General features: G+C 42.2%; 2 protein-coding genes across 3 annotated transcripts in view; one reads left to right on the forward strand and one right to left on the reverse strand.

Annotated features, from left to right (window-relative positions):
• Positions 1–2,786, reverse strand: part of SEC14L5 (SEC14 like lipid binding 5) — a 46,229-nt gene extending 43,443 nt beyond the window's left edge. For both annotated transcript variants that reach the window (XM_072417408.1, XM_072417405.1), the window contains exon 1: positions 2,672–2,786. The gene's annotated coding sequence lies outside the window, so the exon portion shown is untranslated. The remainder of the gene's footprint in view (positions 1–2,671) is intronic.
• A 5,406-nt stretch (positions 2,787–8,192) lies between these two features.
• PTX4 (pentraxin 4) lies at positions 8,193–15,794 on the forward strand. Its single transcript, XM_072416771.1, has 3 exons — positions 8,193–8,640; positions 12,014–12,995; positions 14,027–15,794. Exons 1-3 carry the CDS (start codon positions 8,506–8,508, stop codon positions 14,665–14,667), a joined length of 1,758 nt encoding a protein of 585 aa, XP_072272872.1. The 5' UTR covers positions 8,193–8,505; the 3' UTR covers positions 14,668–15,794.
• Positions 15,795–15,803: the final 9 nt, after the last annotated feature.

Below are 15,803 nucleotides of genomic sequence, written 5' to 3' on the forward strand. Positions count from 1 at the left end.
CCCCAGAATATAGTGGGTCCCCCCACCTGATACAACGCGTATACTAATAGCCCCGCCCACTCTACGCCTTTCCCCAAACAGATCTTTTAAGAACACGCACCCAGCACACCTTCAGCCACGCCCATATTTTATATTAATATAACTCTCGTATACTATCAGCCTCGCCTTCCATAACACCCTCCCACCATATCTCAGACTCCGCCTATTTTCAACTCCCCCCCCACACACACACACATTACCGCCCACCGCCACGCCTAGCTCACACATGGCCCCGCCCAACCCCATAATTCCTCTTCAAGCCGCGCCCCCAAATACCCAACATCCAATAATCGCGCTGCTCCTCCCTTCCATACACCTGTCTCATCTCTTTATTCTAATCCATCGCTCGGCAATTATTGGCCAATCAAAGCGCAGTATCCGCCCATTGTGGGCGGGGAAAGGGGGGACAGCAGAACAGATTGGAGCAATGAATGCAGGACTGGAGAAAACAGAGCCCAACCCAGCAGCTGCACACAAACTCCCATTATAGACTATGGGGAATGTACCAGAAACCCCCCAACCATATTACATTACAAAATGTATTTCCTGTTCTATTGTCCCCAATGGGAGATTTCATCTCAGTTCCTGGTACAGTGACAACAGAAACATTTTGGATTTTCCATCACTTTTTGTCTGGAATTATTTTTACATACCCAGGCCACCAGGTGGCAGCACCTTGGCATGCATATGTTAGTGTGTTATGACATCAGAAGCCATGACATATTTCACATGACACCTTTGTGTGATGGTTGTCAGTCGTGATTATGATGCCCAGGGTGCGCTACTGCTCTGTACCCGGGGTGTGTGATAATTCTGGCCCCTAGGGGGTGGAGCCATGACAGCCTGGGCTCAGAGGTAGTCAGAGGATTGACATTAGGAATCATTCAACCAAAAAGACTAATGACATCTAGTGGTGAAATAGAGGTACTACAGGTATATCTCCATATTAACATATTTTTGCTAGTTATTAAGTTTATTACCAATAATCTTCACCACAATAAGTGCCATCACTGGGCCCCACATTGCTTCCCGTGCTATGGCAAAAGATGGGCTTCTATATCATCATAACTGCACAACCTCTGAAGCCAGAACAATGAGAGATTAATTCTGATTGGCTGCTGGGGGGCAGTGTGTTCCGTCCATAGAATCCTGTACTGTATTAGACCTATGTCACGCGGCTGCCCTCTGGTGGCCATAATGAGGTATAACCCTGGAGATTTCTCAGCACTGCTCGGGCTGATTGCTTCTTAATAACAATAAACAAGATTTATATATCGCCAACATATTATGCAGCGCTGTACAATAAATAGGGGTTGCAAGTTACAGACAGGAGGAGAGGATGCTGCCCCGAACAGCTTACAATCTACGGGGTAGGAAGCTGCACACAATAGGAGGGATTTCAATTGGTTATTTTTTAAACAAATGATAGAAACAACATATACTAAGAAGCTATTCTCTATAACCCGCTGTCATTTACACAGGCAGAGTGCTGTACACAGCTTCCTGCCACTTTTTCTGCACCCTTATAAAGTGCCCTGGGTCCTGCTGCTGGGAGGAGTTATGCAAATATTAAAATGCCTTGATTGGTGGAAGAGGATTGGGCGGTCCTAAGGTAGAGGTGTTTGCATAGCCACACCTACTTATGATACTGAGCTTCCTTGATTGATTAAAATGAAATCCAATGAATGAAAGGGGTGGGGCTGGGACAGTCAAGCTTCGGAGGGAGGGGCTAGATGATGCTGGATGTCCTCCAGCCAGGAAATGGAGCTGTGATTTGCTGCAGCCTCTAATGTGCAGAGATGACACAATCATATAAATCTTGGTGGCTGTGTTGACAAATGTCTGACACAGATCTGCCCCTAATGCAGCGGCTTGCAAAGTTACACTGTTACAGTCTGATCATTGGGGGAGAGGAGACTGAGGAAATGCTTCCTCCTGCCTGCAGCAGACGGATGGTTTTATCTCAGTCATTAAACATTTATAAAGAATAATTCTGTTGCTGCATATGGACAGGTATGTATTCAGTGAAGTTACTGACAGGTCCACTATCAGTCCCTCCCTTCTTCCTGGGATCCTCCTTAAGTGGCCCCTCCCTTCTTCCTGGGATTTTACCTAAGTGGCTCCTCCCCCATCTATTAGCTGTGCCATTGCCTGGCTGATTTCAACTTTCAGCTGTCACAATATACAGAAACAGTACAGATTATTAGAAATGCTCCCTCTTCCCTTAATGAATCCCTGTTCTCCGGTCCAGTGACTTTGTCTAGGCTGAGATGATGTCATCAGTCTGCTGCAGGCAGGAGCAAGCATTTCCTCAGTCTCCTCCCAGTGATCAAATTGCAATGTGTACCCATACAGCGCAGGCTCCAGGATTGACAAAACTCTGAGCCAGCATATTAATCCAGGAAGTAGAAGGTGATCCTGGCTGATGCCTGGATAAATATGGTGCCGTCCTTTCTAAGAAGGCAGAAAATGAAAGCATTTATGGGGGAGTCATGTGATCTCTATGGGGGGGGGGGTAATAAATACCTGGATGTGTTACCCAGACACAATACTCAGAATCCTATAGAACACATGAGATATTGGCTCACCTTCCATACAATCCTATAAATAAAATATGATGGGTCAGGGTTACCTGGCGGAGGGCCGGATGGGCCGATGGGTGCTGATCAGAGAGCTCGGCGGGAGGATTCTGTGGCTGCTGCCAGCACAGCTCTTTGTTAAGCTGCTGCAAACTCCAGGCTGCCGAGCCAGCAGATTTGTGGCTGAATAAATGGCATTCAGGCCCGGGACGGCCATGACATCACAATGCTGGCACACGTGTCTGCCCACCGACCCACCTCTGCATGCCACATACATGATGGGGGTTATATTACATGGTATTGTAGTCACATGTCTGCCGTACATCCGTGTTTGTCTATTACATAGGCAGACGCTGCTTTCCCATCAGCACTGTGTGTACACGTCTGACCCGACTGGCCCTATCCTGGGGGCCCATTCACTGTTTTGTCTTTTGCGTTTCTGCACGGTAATGCATTTTTTCACATGTTAACGTTCGTTGCGTTAAAGGCTGCCACTTCAGCAAACAGCCCAGAAACACACATGCAGCATTTTGTTCCACACAGCGTCATGGTGCGCTGCAACACATGCGTGCCGGATCTGGGGTTCCTTGGGGTACTGGGGTTGCTATTCAGAAAACGTAAATGTGTGTTGCAGTAATGCGACGTTTCTGTGTAACGTAAAGCTGTAGGAAATGCAGATTTACTTTAAGGCTGAAGTAATGCGCATGTTACCGCAATACACGTTGCATGTGTGAAGCTGCAGCTTACTTTAAATGACCCCCCAATACACTAAGGCGCATGTGTTGCAGCTTGAGTTGCGGCACACCCTAACACACAGTAATGTAGTTAATGCAATATTGTGTATTGTGGTCTATGGCGGAAAAAAAAACTGCATGTTAACGCATGAAAAAGCATACACAGTGATGCACTAAAACACCAGGCTGTAGTAATGATCATGCTTAGTGTTTGGCACCAGAAGACCAGTTTTTGGCAAAAATGGGGCCCGAGGCATTGCAGCTCCCTGCACCCCTGCCATTCTGTCAATCGATGCACTGGAGTGGGTAGGAGCAATGAGCAATTGCACAGTTTGCCCCTTCTCCTTTACAATCCGCTCTGTAAGAAGGTGTCTGGTCTTGCTTTGAACATGTGACAACATGTGGGCAGATTTCTCTGCAGCTCCACCCACTACAGGAAGGGGCGGAGACCAGACCAGTCACCCTGCACAATGCAGGAGAACAGCAGCAACCGGTCTTTATTACAGGAAGCTCCTGCACAGAATGTCGCATTGGATTACTGCACAGATCTGGAAGAAATACACAAAGCACGCCACAATTTAGGGAATAATACTCACAGCTCTTGTTTTAAGACAATATTTACTTATCTAGAAGTTTAGCTTTAAAGAGGAACTAAACTGAAAATTGCCTAAAACAAAAAAAAAATACACTTACCTTCAATCCCGCTGGGCAGTTTGGTCCATCCAGGGGTGTCTTGCATTGGGTCCCACGTTGTCTCAACATTGGTCCCGGAGCCGGAGCCATCTTCGCCTCTTCCTCCTGGTTCTTCATCCTACGTTACACGACCGAGGCGCGAGATCGGGTGACGAAGGTTGAAAAAAACTTGACAATCTCACTGTGCATGCGTGAGATCGGCAAATTTTTCTCTTTTTACGAAAAGGCTCCTTCTGCGCATGCCTGAGATGCTCGAGCACCCAAGAGCCTTCCGGGATGCAAGAAGTAGGTATCCCAGGAGGCTTTGCGCTCCCATTCATTCTGGAACGCCAACTGGGGGGCAGTGCGGCACCCTTTTTTAAAAAAAAAAAACAAACACAGAATTTTGACCATACCAAAAGAGTTGTCTATCCTTTTATGTAAGGTGACATTTTTGGGTTTAGGTATGCTTTAATGATTTTTTTAGTTATAATTATTTTGCTTTTCCACTAGGTGGCGACATTTCATTTCAATTTTCCTTGAGCCAAGCAAATTATTACACTGGTCAACAAACATTTTCTTGCCAAACAGAATAAAGTCATTTTAGGTTATGTAACCTCATAGAAAACTAATTAAAGTAAAATAGATATGCCTATGTATAAAAAATTACTTACAAAATTCTTAATCTCAATATATTCTATATTCAGTATATTTACAGAACTAATCACAAGGAAGTCATTGAAAAACTCTATTTGTATGATTTCCTTTTATGCTGATGATCAGGACAATCACGTTGAAGGCTCCAGCAGTAGTCTGCCATCATGTGTCTGTCCTATCTGCCCTGATACCTTTCTTCCATCACCTTTATATCTTAATGGAACCTCTCCCCTTGTTCCTCACTGAAATCACCAAGGTTTTCTGGAAAGTTTTGCAAATGGCTATGGAGTTAGTGTACCTTTATGTTCAAAGTAGCACCCAAATTTTTAGAGTTTCAGAGCAAGTTTTGCCCAAGTTCTTCATAATTTTGTGCTTTATGGTTACCCAAGAAGTTCTTGACAACCATGACATAGCTGTGCCAGGCAGAAGCTTCAGTATCAGTCATGTAACTTGTGAAATTTGAATCATTTATCAGTTTCCGAATCTAGGGTCCATCAAAGATTTCTGCTTTTAATTTTTCAGTGCTCAATCCAGGGAAGAATCTACAAATGTGTTTGAAGCAATCACCGTCCTTGTTCAGAGCTCTAACAAATTGCTTCATTAATCCCAACTTTATGTGTAGTGGAGGGAGAATGATTTTTTATTTGTCAACCATTGGCTGGTTAATGATGTTGGCTGCACCTTTTTTCATGTTTTCCCTTGGAAGCCATGTCACTTTTTTCCAGTGATCCCGCTTTGCTCTACCATCCCACAAGCAGATGAAACATGGGTACTTTGTGTATCTACTTTGCTGTCCAAGTATGAGGTTCACCATGTTTAAATCAACACATTTGGACCATTGGTGTTCATGATAGCAAAGGTTTTGTAAGACCATTTAGATATTTTCATAATCTTCTTTAGGTTTTGTTGAGTGACCAATTGTTATTGATGCATAGCAGTTGCCATTATGCTTGGAGTGGAACTGATCATGAAAAGCCGCCAGTCTTCTGCTCGGTATTCTGGTCCTCCCATATGCCATAGAAGTCCAGGGATGTTACAACAGTACACAAAGTCTCCATCTTCACTGAAATATGGTCGGAGCGTCACCTCTCTTGTCCGTTATTTTAACTTCCGGTCTCAGACATTTCTTTTCTTTTAGCCTGGATGCTAAAAGTTCACATGCTTGTTTTGACAAACTTAGGTCACGTAATAAATCATTGAGCTCTTCTTGAGAGAACTGCTGCTTTGATGAAACACTTCCTTCATATTCACTTCCACTGCTAACTCCTGGATTACACTCCCTGTATATCCTCCATGTGGGATACAGAAATATAAGGGAGTGTACTGAACATTGGTATGGGAACATCAGCACCATGCGGCACAGGTCGTCTTGCTGATTCCAAATCAGGGTACTTCCACTTGTTTCCCTTGTAATGATTGAAACCTTTTACAGTCACATCACAAAAATAACAATCATTATGATAATTTTTGGGCTCTGGCCATACCATAAGTACACCAAATTTCAAACTTTTCAGTTTTCCATTTTTCCACTGACGTAGACACTCTACACAAGGTTTGCATACCATATGGGGAGCCAAATACTTATCTTGGTCCCCCAGTTTAATACCAAAATATTCAGGATATGTTTGTTTCACAATTTCTGTAATGTTTCTGTAGCAAAATACATTAGGGTCATTTAAACAACTTCTTTATGAGGAACTCATATTTCTGTAAAAAAAGAAAATGTATGAATAAAAAGAAGGCAAATGAAAGTTTCATGAAAATAACGCTACATTTATCAAAGAAAATGCCAAACATCGATGTAAATAAAGATTAATAATAATATGCTGTGTTAACATTTGTTGTTGGTAAAGTTGTCTATTCCGATTCCTGTATCACAAGAAACAGAGCCAATTCAATGAAACTAAAGTCATTTCTGGATTCATACATTAAATATATTGAAAAATCTATGGCATGTGAATTTGTTTTTGAGCTGTGTTTTTATTGTTATTAATATTATTATTATTATTATTATTAATAATAATAATAATAATAATAATAAACAGGATTTATATAGCACCAACATTTTATGCAGCACTGTACATTAAATAGGTGTTGCAAATGACAAACAAATAAAATTACATTAGGCAGCTTTACAGTCACATGTATAGGAACATCAGGGACAGGAATAAAATTAAGGGGGTCCTGGGGAAATATGTAATATGGGCCCTAAATGTACAACATTCCATCTTCCTGCACATCCTGCCAATCTGTAACTTTGAGCCCTGGCGTGGGTTAGGGCCCTATAGAAGATGGGGACCCTAGACAATTGCCTAGATTTCCTTTTTTTTTTTAAATCAGAAAACAAGCTTTATCACAGTATGGATGCAACACAGTGAGCTCATCTAAATTAACTGTCATTTTGCAGTAGCTGGAAAATGTAGACCAAGGACTTCAATGCAACTTAGCTCATTTGTTTAGCTCCTAACCCTCACACTAATAGCGACTGTTTGAAATTGCAGTTTTGTTAGATAACCAATCAATTTATATTCTCTGCTATGATCTTTGGGTTTGTCGTTCTTGTAAGTTTCCTTCATTGTAAAACATGTACACCTGTTGGATTGTTTTCTTTACCCATGACTATGTTCTTGGCTGTGTATTGATGTTGTAACCCCTGAGGATTGTCCACTACTACCCTTGTTTATGTATATGTTATGTTCTTTTTTCTGTTCCTTTTTATATTGTTGTAATATGAAAATTAAAAAATGAACATAAATAATGTTATAAAAAAAATGCAGAACTTTGGTCCCTGTTGCAGCTCCATAAGGTATGAATAGGGGTGACGGTGAGCAGTAGTAATACCACCCACTGCCACCAGATGTCATATGCACAGATTCTGGTTGGAAACCAGTGCATGGTGCAAATGGCAAGGTGCCAGCTTTGGGAAAAGGAGGTAAGCAAAGACAGTGCAGGACTCAATAAGCTTGGTTTATACATGGATGGTAAAGATACAATTAAATTCAAAGAAAGTCCCGCTTTAAATATTTTTGGAAAGCAAAGATATTATATAAATAGTAACAAATGTATGACATCACTTTCAACAAGTATCAATCCAAGAAAACTGATACATTTCCTATATTATTATTAAACAGGATTTATATAGCGCCAACATATTATGCATCGCTGTACATTAAATAAGGGTTGCAAATGACAGACAGATACAGACAGTGACACAGGAGGAGGAGAGAACCCTGCCCCGAAGAGCTTACAATCTAAGAGGATATTACGATTTTCTTTTTTTTGCATTGGCTGCCTTTTCCCCAGCAGATTTATTAATAGAGTAAAAATGCCCATTGTAACATTCTCTGCACATTTTTCACCCATCCATTGTGTTTATATATTCATCAGACTCCCCATGCTATCCAGGACCCTGTAAAAGCTGCGCCGTTGAAAGAGGATCTCCTGGTATCTGTAAAAAGACTTAAAATAAGCCTGACCTCGTCACTTTCCCGTCCCATAAATATCACTTTTTTTTTCTGGAGCCCGGGCATACAAGACGCTTCTTCTGGCGTCTATAATTGGCTCATTGGGAATAGTCTGTGCGCCTGCAAAACCCATCTATTTGTGGAGGGGTGGAGGGGGGGAATCAGAGAGAAGAATCAGAAGAAGAAAGGTTCAGAGTGAAAGAGAAGCACAGAATCTGCATGTGAGGAGACATAAAGGGACAATAAAAAGGAATAAACCTTGGAAAATAACTTATTGGAAAGGATAAAGAGAAGAATGCAAAGTGAGGAATAAGAAAGTCCATATAAGAAGATTCAGATCTTGTAGGTGGTAGGACAACCATGATGGCTGGAGGACACTTCTTCAGGTTCTTGTTCTTGGCTGCTTTCTGCCTACAGGGCATTTTAATGGAACAGCGGCGGGTGCTGGAGCAGAGGAAGCCATTTTTCGAGAGGTTCCGGAGGTTGGAGGAACAGGTGAGGATTGGTCAGTGTTTTGTGGTGGAACTTGGACCAAGCATGGTCACGTCTGGTGGTAAAACCATTCCTGTGATGCCTAAAGCCTACCTAAAAAATAAGATACCGGTATTTCACTTTACAGAAATTTTATGTATGTGTAACACTCTTTTTTTTTAAATAAAAAAGGGAGAAGCCCCCTAATTGTGAATGGGAGCACAAAGCCTACTGGGATACCTACGTCAGGCATCCCGGGAGGCTCTTGGGTCGTGTGTATGCCTGAGCATCTTGGGCATGTGCAGAAGGAGCCTTTTCCCACTAACATAAAAATTTGTCAATCTCCCGCATGCGCATTGAGATAGGCAAATTTTTTTTTCATCCTACGTCACCTGATCTCGCACCTGGGTCGGGTAACGTAGGAAGAATAGCACGGAAAAAGAGCAGAAGATGGCAGCGCCCGGAGCCCCGGTTCCGGGGCAAATGTCAGGACGATGCAGGACCCGATGCAAGACACCCCCAGATGGATCGGACTGCCCTGCGGGATTGAAGGTTAGTGTTCTTTTTTGTTTTTTGCCATTTTCAGTTTAGTTCCTCGTTAAGGTATAGCTAATACCTAAAAACTTTGAGGTGTAGAAAGGATTACCAGCTTTGTTAAGTTCTTCTAAACTGGGGAGATTTACCCCTCTCTAATTGTCCTGGGGACCATTGTTACTGTTAATAAAAGTGATGAGAAGTTCAAAATTGAAGAATGGAGCAGGAATTGTCCGATGAGGACAGATCCAGTAATGACTGAAAAAAAATTCCTTTTGGAGAGATTTCTTCACACTTCCTGTTGTGTTTTAAAACAGGAAGTGAAGACAAATCTTTACAAAGTGAGAGCACAAAATATAAAAGGGGTTTTGGGTGTTTCATACTAATAAACCTAATTAATACATTTTTGGCTTAAGGACAAGAATTCAAATAGAAACAAAAATACCCAATTAGAGAGTTTATTGTTAAGGTTATGATTACAATAGATTCCTGGAGACATTTGAAGTTATATGCACATCCTGAATTTTTCTGTAAAAGTCAGCCTTTGCTTTACCCCTCCCGATGTTCCCTTTTGGCCATTGGACGGCGTCATGGACCAAAAAACAACTTGGATGGTGGTAGGGAGAAGGACTGAGCTTTATTTTATAAGGAAGATGAATACAAATCCGGTTGGATTTACTGATTTTTTGACAAGCAGTTTTCACTGGTATTCTCTGGATTTTATTGATGAGATTAGTTGTTGGTTTCCTTCAAAGAGAACCTGTCCCAATGCCAGAATTTGAATATTTATTTTATTTTGCTGGCTGACCTATGAAATATTATTATTTGATTTATATTCTTACTTACTTACTTTTACTTTTACTGCTTTTTGTGGATCAGAGGTCACCTAAAGTCTAACAGCTGCTGTTTTGCATTGATTGACCTCACACAATGCACACTGCAATGCTGGAAGATAGTATGGGAGGTCAGACAGCTACCAGGTCATAAACTTTTAAATGTCAGGTGACCTCTGACTTTGTGATGACTTTAGCAATGGCAACTTCCGTTTATGTCCTAAAGGGTTCTTTATCTAAAGCCAAAACTTGTATCATTAAAAAAGGTGTTGAGGGATTTGGATTTTATGGGCCCATGGAGAATCACTCTGCTAGCACAAATCCCATGAGTTTCCCAAAATGCATTGATATTAGTTAGTTTTCTATCCTAGACCTCAGGCTCACCCATAATAGTCTATCTTATCCAGTCTAGGAGAGCTTCTAAATTCTAAATGATTATATGCAATTCCTTGCTGTACTGCCATTGTAAGAACCATGGCACCTTAGTGATAGTTTTGCTGCCACCCCCCCCCCCCCCCCCCACACACCCATGATAGTTTACTACCACTCTGCTGTCATCTTGGAGAAATAGTTGTTGGCAATTTAAATTGTCATAAAATAGTTATTTAAAGGTAAAATAAACCTAAAGATGATCTGTAGCCATCTAAAAAATGCAAGTTGACAAATTTTATTCCCATCATTTCTTTACTTTTAACTTCTTTAATCTCTGTGCAAGGATGTTGTCTGAGTGCTAATACAGACATGGTTCAAGAAAACTTGCATTGCCCCCCCAGTAAAACCCACTCTGTGTTCTTTGGAACGGATAAGATATGATGGGAGGGAAAGGAACAATATTACAGAAAAGGCTCCAATAAATGGCGATTGGGGTCTAAAAACACTTATCTGCCCATATATAGTTGAGCAACCACACTCAACCAGGGTTCCTCTAGAGCAGTGGTCTCAACACTTTCTAACATATGGGAACCTTGAAATAACTTTCAGGTCTTCAGGGAACCCCTTTTATAATTACTTTATCCACAGCTCACAGTTTATTAGCACGGTGGTCAATAGTAAGAATGATACATACACTGCTGGCCATTGGAAAGAATGCCATCCTTAAAGATTGCCAAAAAGATCATTGGTGTCAGTGGTACCTGAGAGGTAAAAGCTCAAGGAACCCCCAGCAACCTCTGGAGGAACCCTGGTTGGGAAACACGCCTCCAGAGGTTGCTAGGGGTTCCTTAAATTGATAACTGATTGACCTCCAATTTTTTGATGACTGTATAGTTTTGGGGTCAACAACACTTGGTAGAGCCAGCAGCATGGATGATGTTTTGAGCTAATGATGTTTTTAGTTGTCTATAAAGCTAGTATTCCAGCCATCATTGTGATGGTGGTGGTTGGGCATTCTTTCCATTGGGTACCTACAGTATTTAGGAGGCATTTTCCCCAAAGGTTTAGGGGTTCCTCAGGAGTAAAAACATTGAGATAGGCTGCACTAGGCGGTGGTTGGACTTGATCTAGCTTGGGTATCAGAGTCTGCTAAAAGGGCCCTAAGCAGAACTGCAGGGCTTGTTGGAGTTTTCATGTTTAGTCCATTCAGTGCAGAGAGAGGGAGAGGCACAAAATGACAACTCACAACTTCAGTTTTATAGAAACAGCTACAAGATTGCCTAAACCATGGAATCATTATTGTTCCAATATCTAGTAGTCAGATCGGTTGAGTTACATCTCATGGCTGTTGGCATCTTTACCTTTGTCATTAGGACAGCCAATTTATAACCTTGGGTTTCAGTCAGTGGCAGATGTAGCCAAGACTGGGTCCCTGTGTATAAATGATTTGGAACTGACTGGGGTCCCTGTTGGCTAGGGAGTATCCAGGGACTCTTGTGAAGTAGCACACTTTGCACCTTCCTATGTCCGTCCCCGGTATCAATAAATTTTAACTGTCTGCTGTTACCACCATGTGCCATTCTTGTATGGGAAGACTTGGAATGGATTTTAGATGTTATAGAGTTTTTGGCATAACAATTCTGTCTCTTGTGTTGCAGTTTCGACGTTTCCAAGATATGACGTTGAACCGTTTACAGGGCATTGCCGAAAACTACAACATCTCTTATAACATCGATGCTCGCTTCAACCACATTTCAAACCAGCAACGGTCATTGGCAGAAGCTCTAAATGCATCAAGCGATATGACTCAACAGGAGTTGAATGGGGTAAAGTTCTGGCTAAAAAAAGTCCAGAAGAAAACCAAAAAATTGGACTTAAAGATCTCTGCACTGGAGGGAGCCTTGGCTGAGAGGAACAAGCAGATCAACAAGGAACACAAAGCCCAGGATATGGCGATGACCAACTTCACATCCATGCTGAGCAAACAGAAAAGGATGATATACCAATTAGTGAAGGACAAGAGCGACCTGCAGAAAGGGATGGAGGTCTTTCGAGAGTCTGTAGAAAATCAGGGCAAAAAAATTGCTGAGCTAGAAAACCAGCTGCAGAACATGCAACAAAATGAAATTCTACCACCGAACTCCTTGATGGCTCCTGAGATCAATAGAACTCCTGAAGATAAACAGCCAGAGACCCCACAAAATGATCCCGGGCCGATAACTGTCCAACAACGACTGCTGAAGCTACAGACCAAGCACAACCAAAGAAAGAAGCTCCACGAGGAGCAGCTATTGCTTATACCCAGCAAAAACAAAGTAGAACCCATGGCAGCCCAACACGGTGAGGTAACCAGGAAACTAGGTCCACCAGAAGAGAAGATGTCTGATGTCCAAACTACAAATGTGCCACCCGTTACAATGGCACCAGAGCCCACTCAACAGAGCGGCTTCTCTAAAGATCAACTATCGCTCGTAACTGTCGCTAATAATATTATACAGATATCAGCTCAACGTAGCACTGTGGTCAGGGACACCAGACCACCGGGAGAGATGGTAAGACCCCTTCTGTCTACTAGGAAACCCCCACAGACCACTGTAGCTCCAAAACTTGAAGAGAAGACCACAAAAGTCCCAGGAACCAGTAAGTCCTCCCTCATTCAGATGTCAGGAGTAAAGTGACTCTATGGGCCTTAATAAATAAAGCTCACCACGACTGGAGAAGATAGACTATCATAGGGGAACCTGAGTGATCCAGCAAACCTGAAATAGATCTGGTCGTGAATTGGAAACATTTACCAACTACTAATAGCAATTCTTTTCAATTCTGGACCAGATCCATTTCAGGTTTGCTGGATAGGTTCTCCTATGATAGTCTATCTTCTCCAGTCTTGTAGAGTTTTTATATATTTTATATATTTTTTTATAAAGCAGATATCCAATATCTGCTTTAACGTTTTAAACCCCTCCTGAACTTTCAGTTCAGCTACATACATTCCATGTCTTAAGATTGGTTTTCCTTTAAAAGCAGCCCCAGCAGAGCCAGAAAAGTCAGTTTGCGTCTAGCATACTGCAGAGAAGGACTCTTTTTCTTGGTATGGAAGCAGTGACCTCTCTGAAGAGGACTGGCACACCCCCATATCAATTACAGCTCTCTAATCAGAAGGAAGCACTGAAGTGTGATAGCTCTGACTTGGCAGGAGGTTTGTTGGACCTCTGCAGAGAGACCACAGGGAGCACAAGTGTACTTCTCTGCAGAATGCCAACAGGTGACCAGCTTTTCTACTAATAAAAATCACATTTCTTTTAGGTCAGTTTAGGTCAGTCAGTTTTTGTTTTCTGTCTTTGTTCCTTTTCCCCTTTACTTCCTGCCTGGTGATCATCACAGGAAATAATAAATAAAAAAACAAATATAAAAAACAGAGCCCTGGAAAGCTGCAAAAAGCAAATGTTCTGATTATTCCCCATTCTAACCAAAGCCTTTCCTTTAGCACAGGTACTCTTTGAAATGATAGGGACTGTTTCTGCTTGTTGTGGGCCATCAGTGCAAACTTCTCTGAGAAAATATCAATTGCTCTGTCTTTTCTATGTTTTTATTTGTTATTTCTATTAGTTATCACTTGAACATTGCCTGTATTTGTTGTTCTTTAATGACAGTTTTGTGTTTTGTTGCAGTTTGCAATGTGAATTCCATGCTGATTTTCCCTAATTCATCAACGGAGAACTATGTCACCTTCCCCAAAGGCTTGAGGGAACCACTGCATGAACTGTCCATCTGCAGCTGGGTCAGAACCAGTGCCAGTTACCTGGGCACCATCCTTTCCTATGCCACAGAAGATAACGACAACAAGTTAGTCCTCCATGGCAGGAACGGTGCCACCTACGACTCGTTCCATTTTGTCATTGGTGACCCGGCGTTCCGAGAACTACCACTGGTGCCAATGATTGATGGAAAATGGCATCACACCTGTTTCATCTGGTCCTCCATCCAAGGCAAGTACTGGTTCTATGTTGACCGTAGACTGACATCCACTGGATCTCGGTTCCAGAAGGGTTATGAGATCCCACCTGGAGGATCTCTGGTTCTTGGACAAGAGCAAGACACATTGGGCGGTGGATTTGACAGCTCGGAGGCCTTTGTCGGACGTTTGGCTGGCTTTGCTATATGGAATCGGGCTTTGTCACCAGGGGAAGTCTCTGGCATTGCCACAGGGAAAGGGTTACCCAGGGGCACCATTCTAACCCTGGCAGATGACCCCTCAATTCATGGAGCTGTTGAAAGGGTGGACTGTACCTGTCTGGAGCACTGTCCCTAAAAGTGCTTTTTAATCTGGTTTGTACATATTGGATATAATGAGGAGAAATGCAGTAGTGCTACGGACTTGGATCTGGTCCTAAATTACATGGGTAAGGAAAGAAGCCATTGAAATACCAAACCCCAATGCCACATGAATCTTTCCTGCAAGAAAGCAACTGCAGTCCAGTTATTAAAACGCTATCAGCTGATTGTAATTGTAATTACCACTGCATACAGTATTTGAATAGAACAAGCCACTCTATATGATGCAGTTACATAAAGCACCAGCAGGTGGCATTGTAGTCTCCTTGTGATTGCTTATTGGGCAATTGGTGACTTATTCAAAGCACAGATACATTGATGACTTTGTTTTACATTTATTTTTAAGATCTTTGTATCACCAGTCTGTCCTTGACACTTTATATTAATAATTAGGTTTTTTTTTTTGCAGGGAACCTCCTAAGTTTTCACCTTTGGTGTGTAATGAGCCAATATGACTTGCTCCTAAGCAAGTAGTAACGCCAAGCTTAAATCATTGAGCTGGGTATTTGGTAATATAGACGTTGAACTATTTTTATAGACTTTATCTTCAATTTTCTGTATTGGTAGTTGTGCAGAATATTTAATAATTATCCTGGGGGCTAAGCATCATCAGCATCTGACCACACTTCCCAGTACATTTGATAGTATAACAGGCCTGGTCAGACACACCCCCTCTAGATAAGACACACCCCCTCTGGTATCAGACACATCCCATCCAGGATAAGGCACACCCCGTCTTGGGTTGGACACACCTTCCCTAAGATAAGACACACCCCCTCATTGGTTAGAAACACCTTCTCTAAGATAAGGCACACCCCCTCTTGGGTTGGACACACCTTCTCTAAGATAAGGCACACCCCTTTTTGGTTAGAAACACCTTCTCTAAGATAAGGCACGCCCCCTCTTGGGTTGGACACACCTCCTCTAAGATAAGGCACACCCCTTTTCGGTTAGAAACCCCTTCTCTAAGATAAGGCACACCCCTTCTTGGGTTAGAAACCCCTTCTCCAAGATAAGGCACACCTTCTTTGGTTAGAAACACCTTCTCTAAGATAAGGCACACCCCCTCTTGGGTTAGAAACCCCTTCTCTAAGATAAGGCACACCCCCTCTT

The sequence above is a fragment of the Pyxicephalus adspersus genome, chromosome 7, assembly GCF_032062135.1.
Source record: "Pyxicephalus adspersus chromosome 7, UCB_Pads_2.0, whole genome shotgun sequence".
Taxonomy (NCBI): domain Eukaryota; kingdom Metazoa; phylum Chordata; class Amphibia; order Anura; family Pyxicephalidae; genus Pyxicephalus; species Pyxicephalus adspersus.

Bases quoted from the DNA above. Each gene is read 5' to 3' on its own strand.
- PTX4 (XM_072416771.1), top strand. From the start codon at position 8,506: ATGATGGCTGGAGGACACTTCTTCAGGTTCTTGTTCTTGGCTGCTTTC. The intron at 8,641-12,013 runs GTGAGGATTGGT...CTTGTGTTGCAG, and splicing joins TCCGGAGGTTGGAGGAACAG to TTTCGACGTTTCCAAGATAT. The intron at 12,996-14,026 runs GTAAGTCCTCCC...GTTTTGTTGCAG, and splicing joins CACAAAAGTCCCAGGAACCA to TTTGCAATGTGAATTCCATG.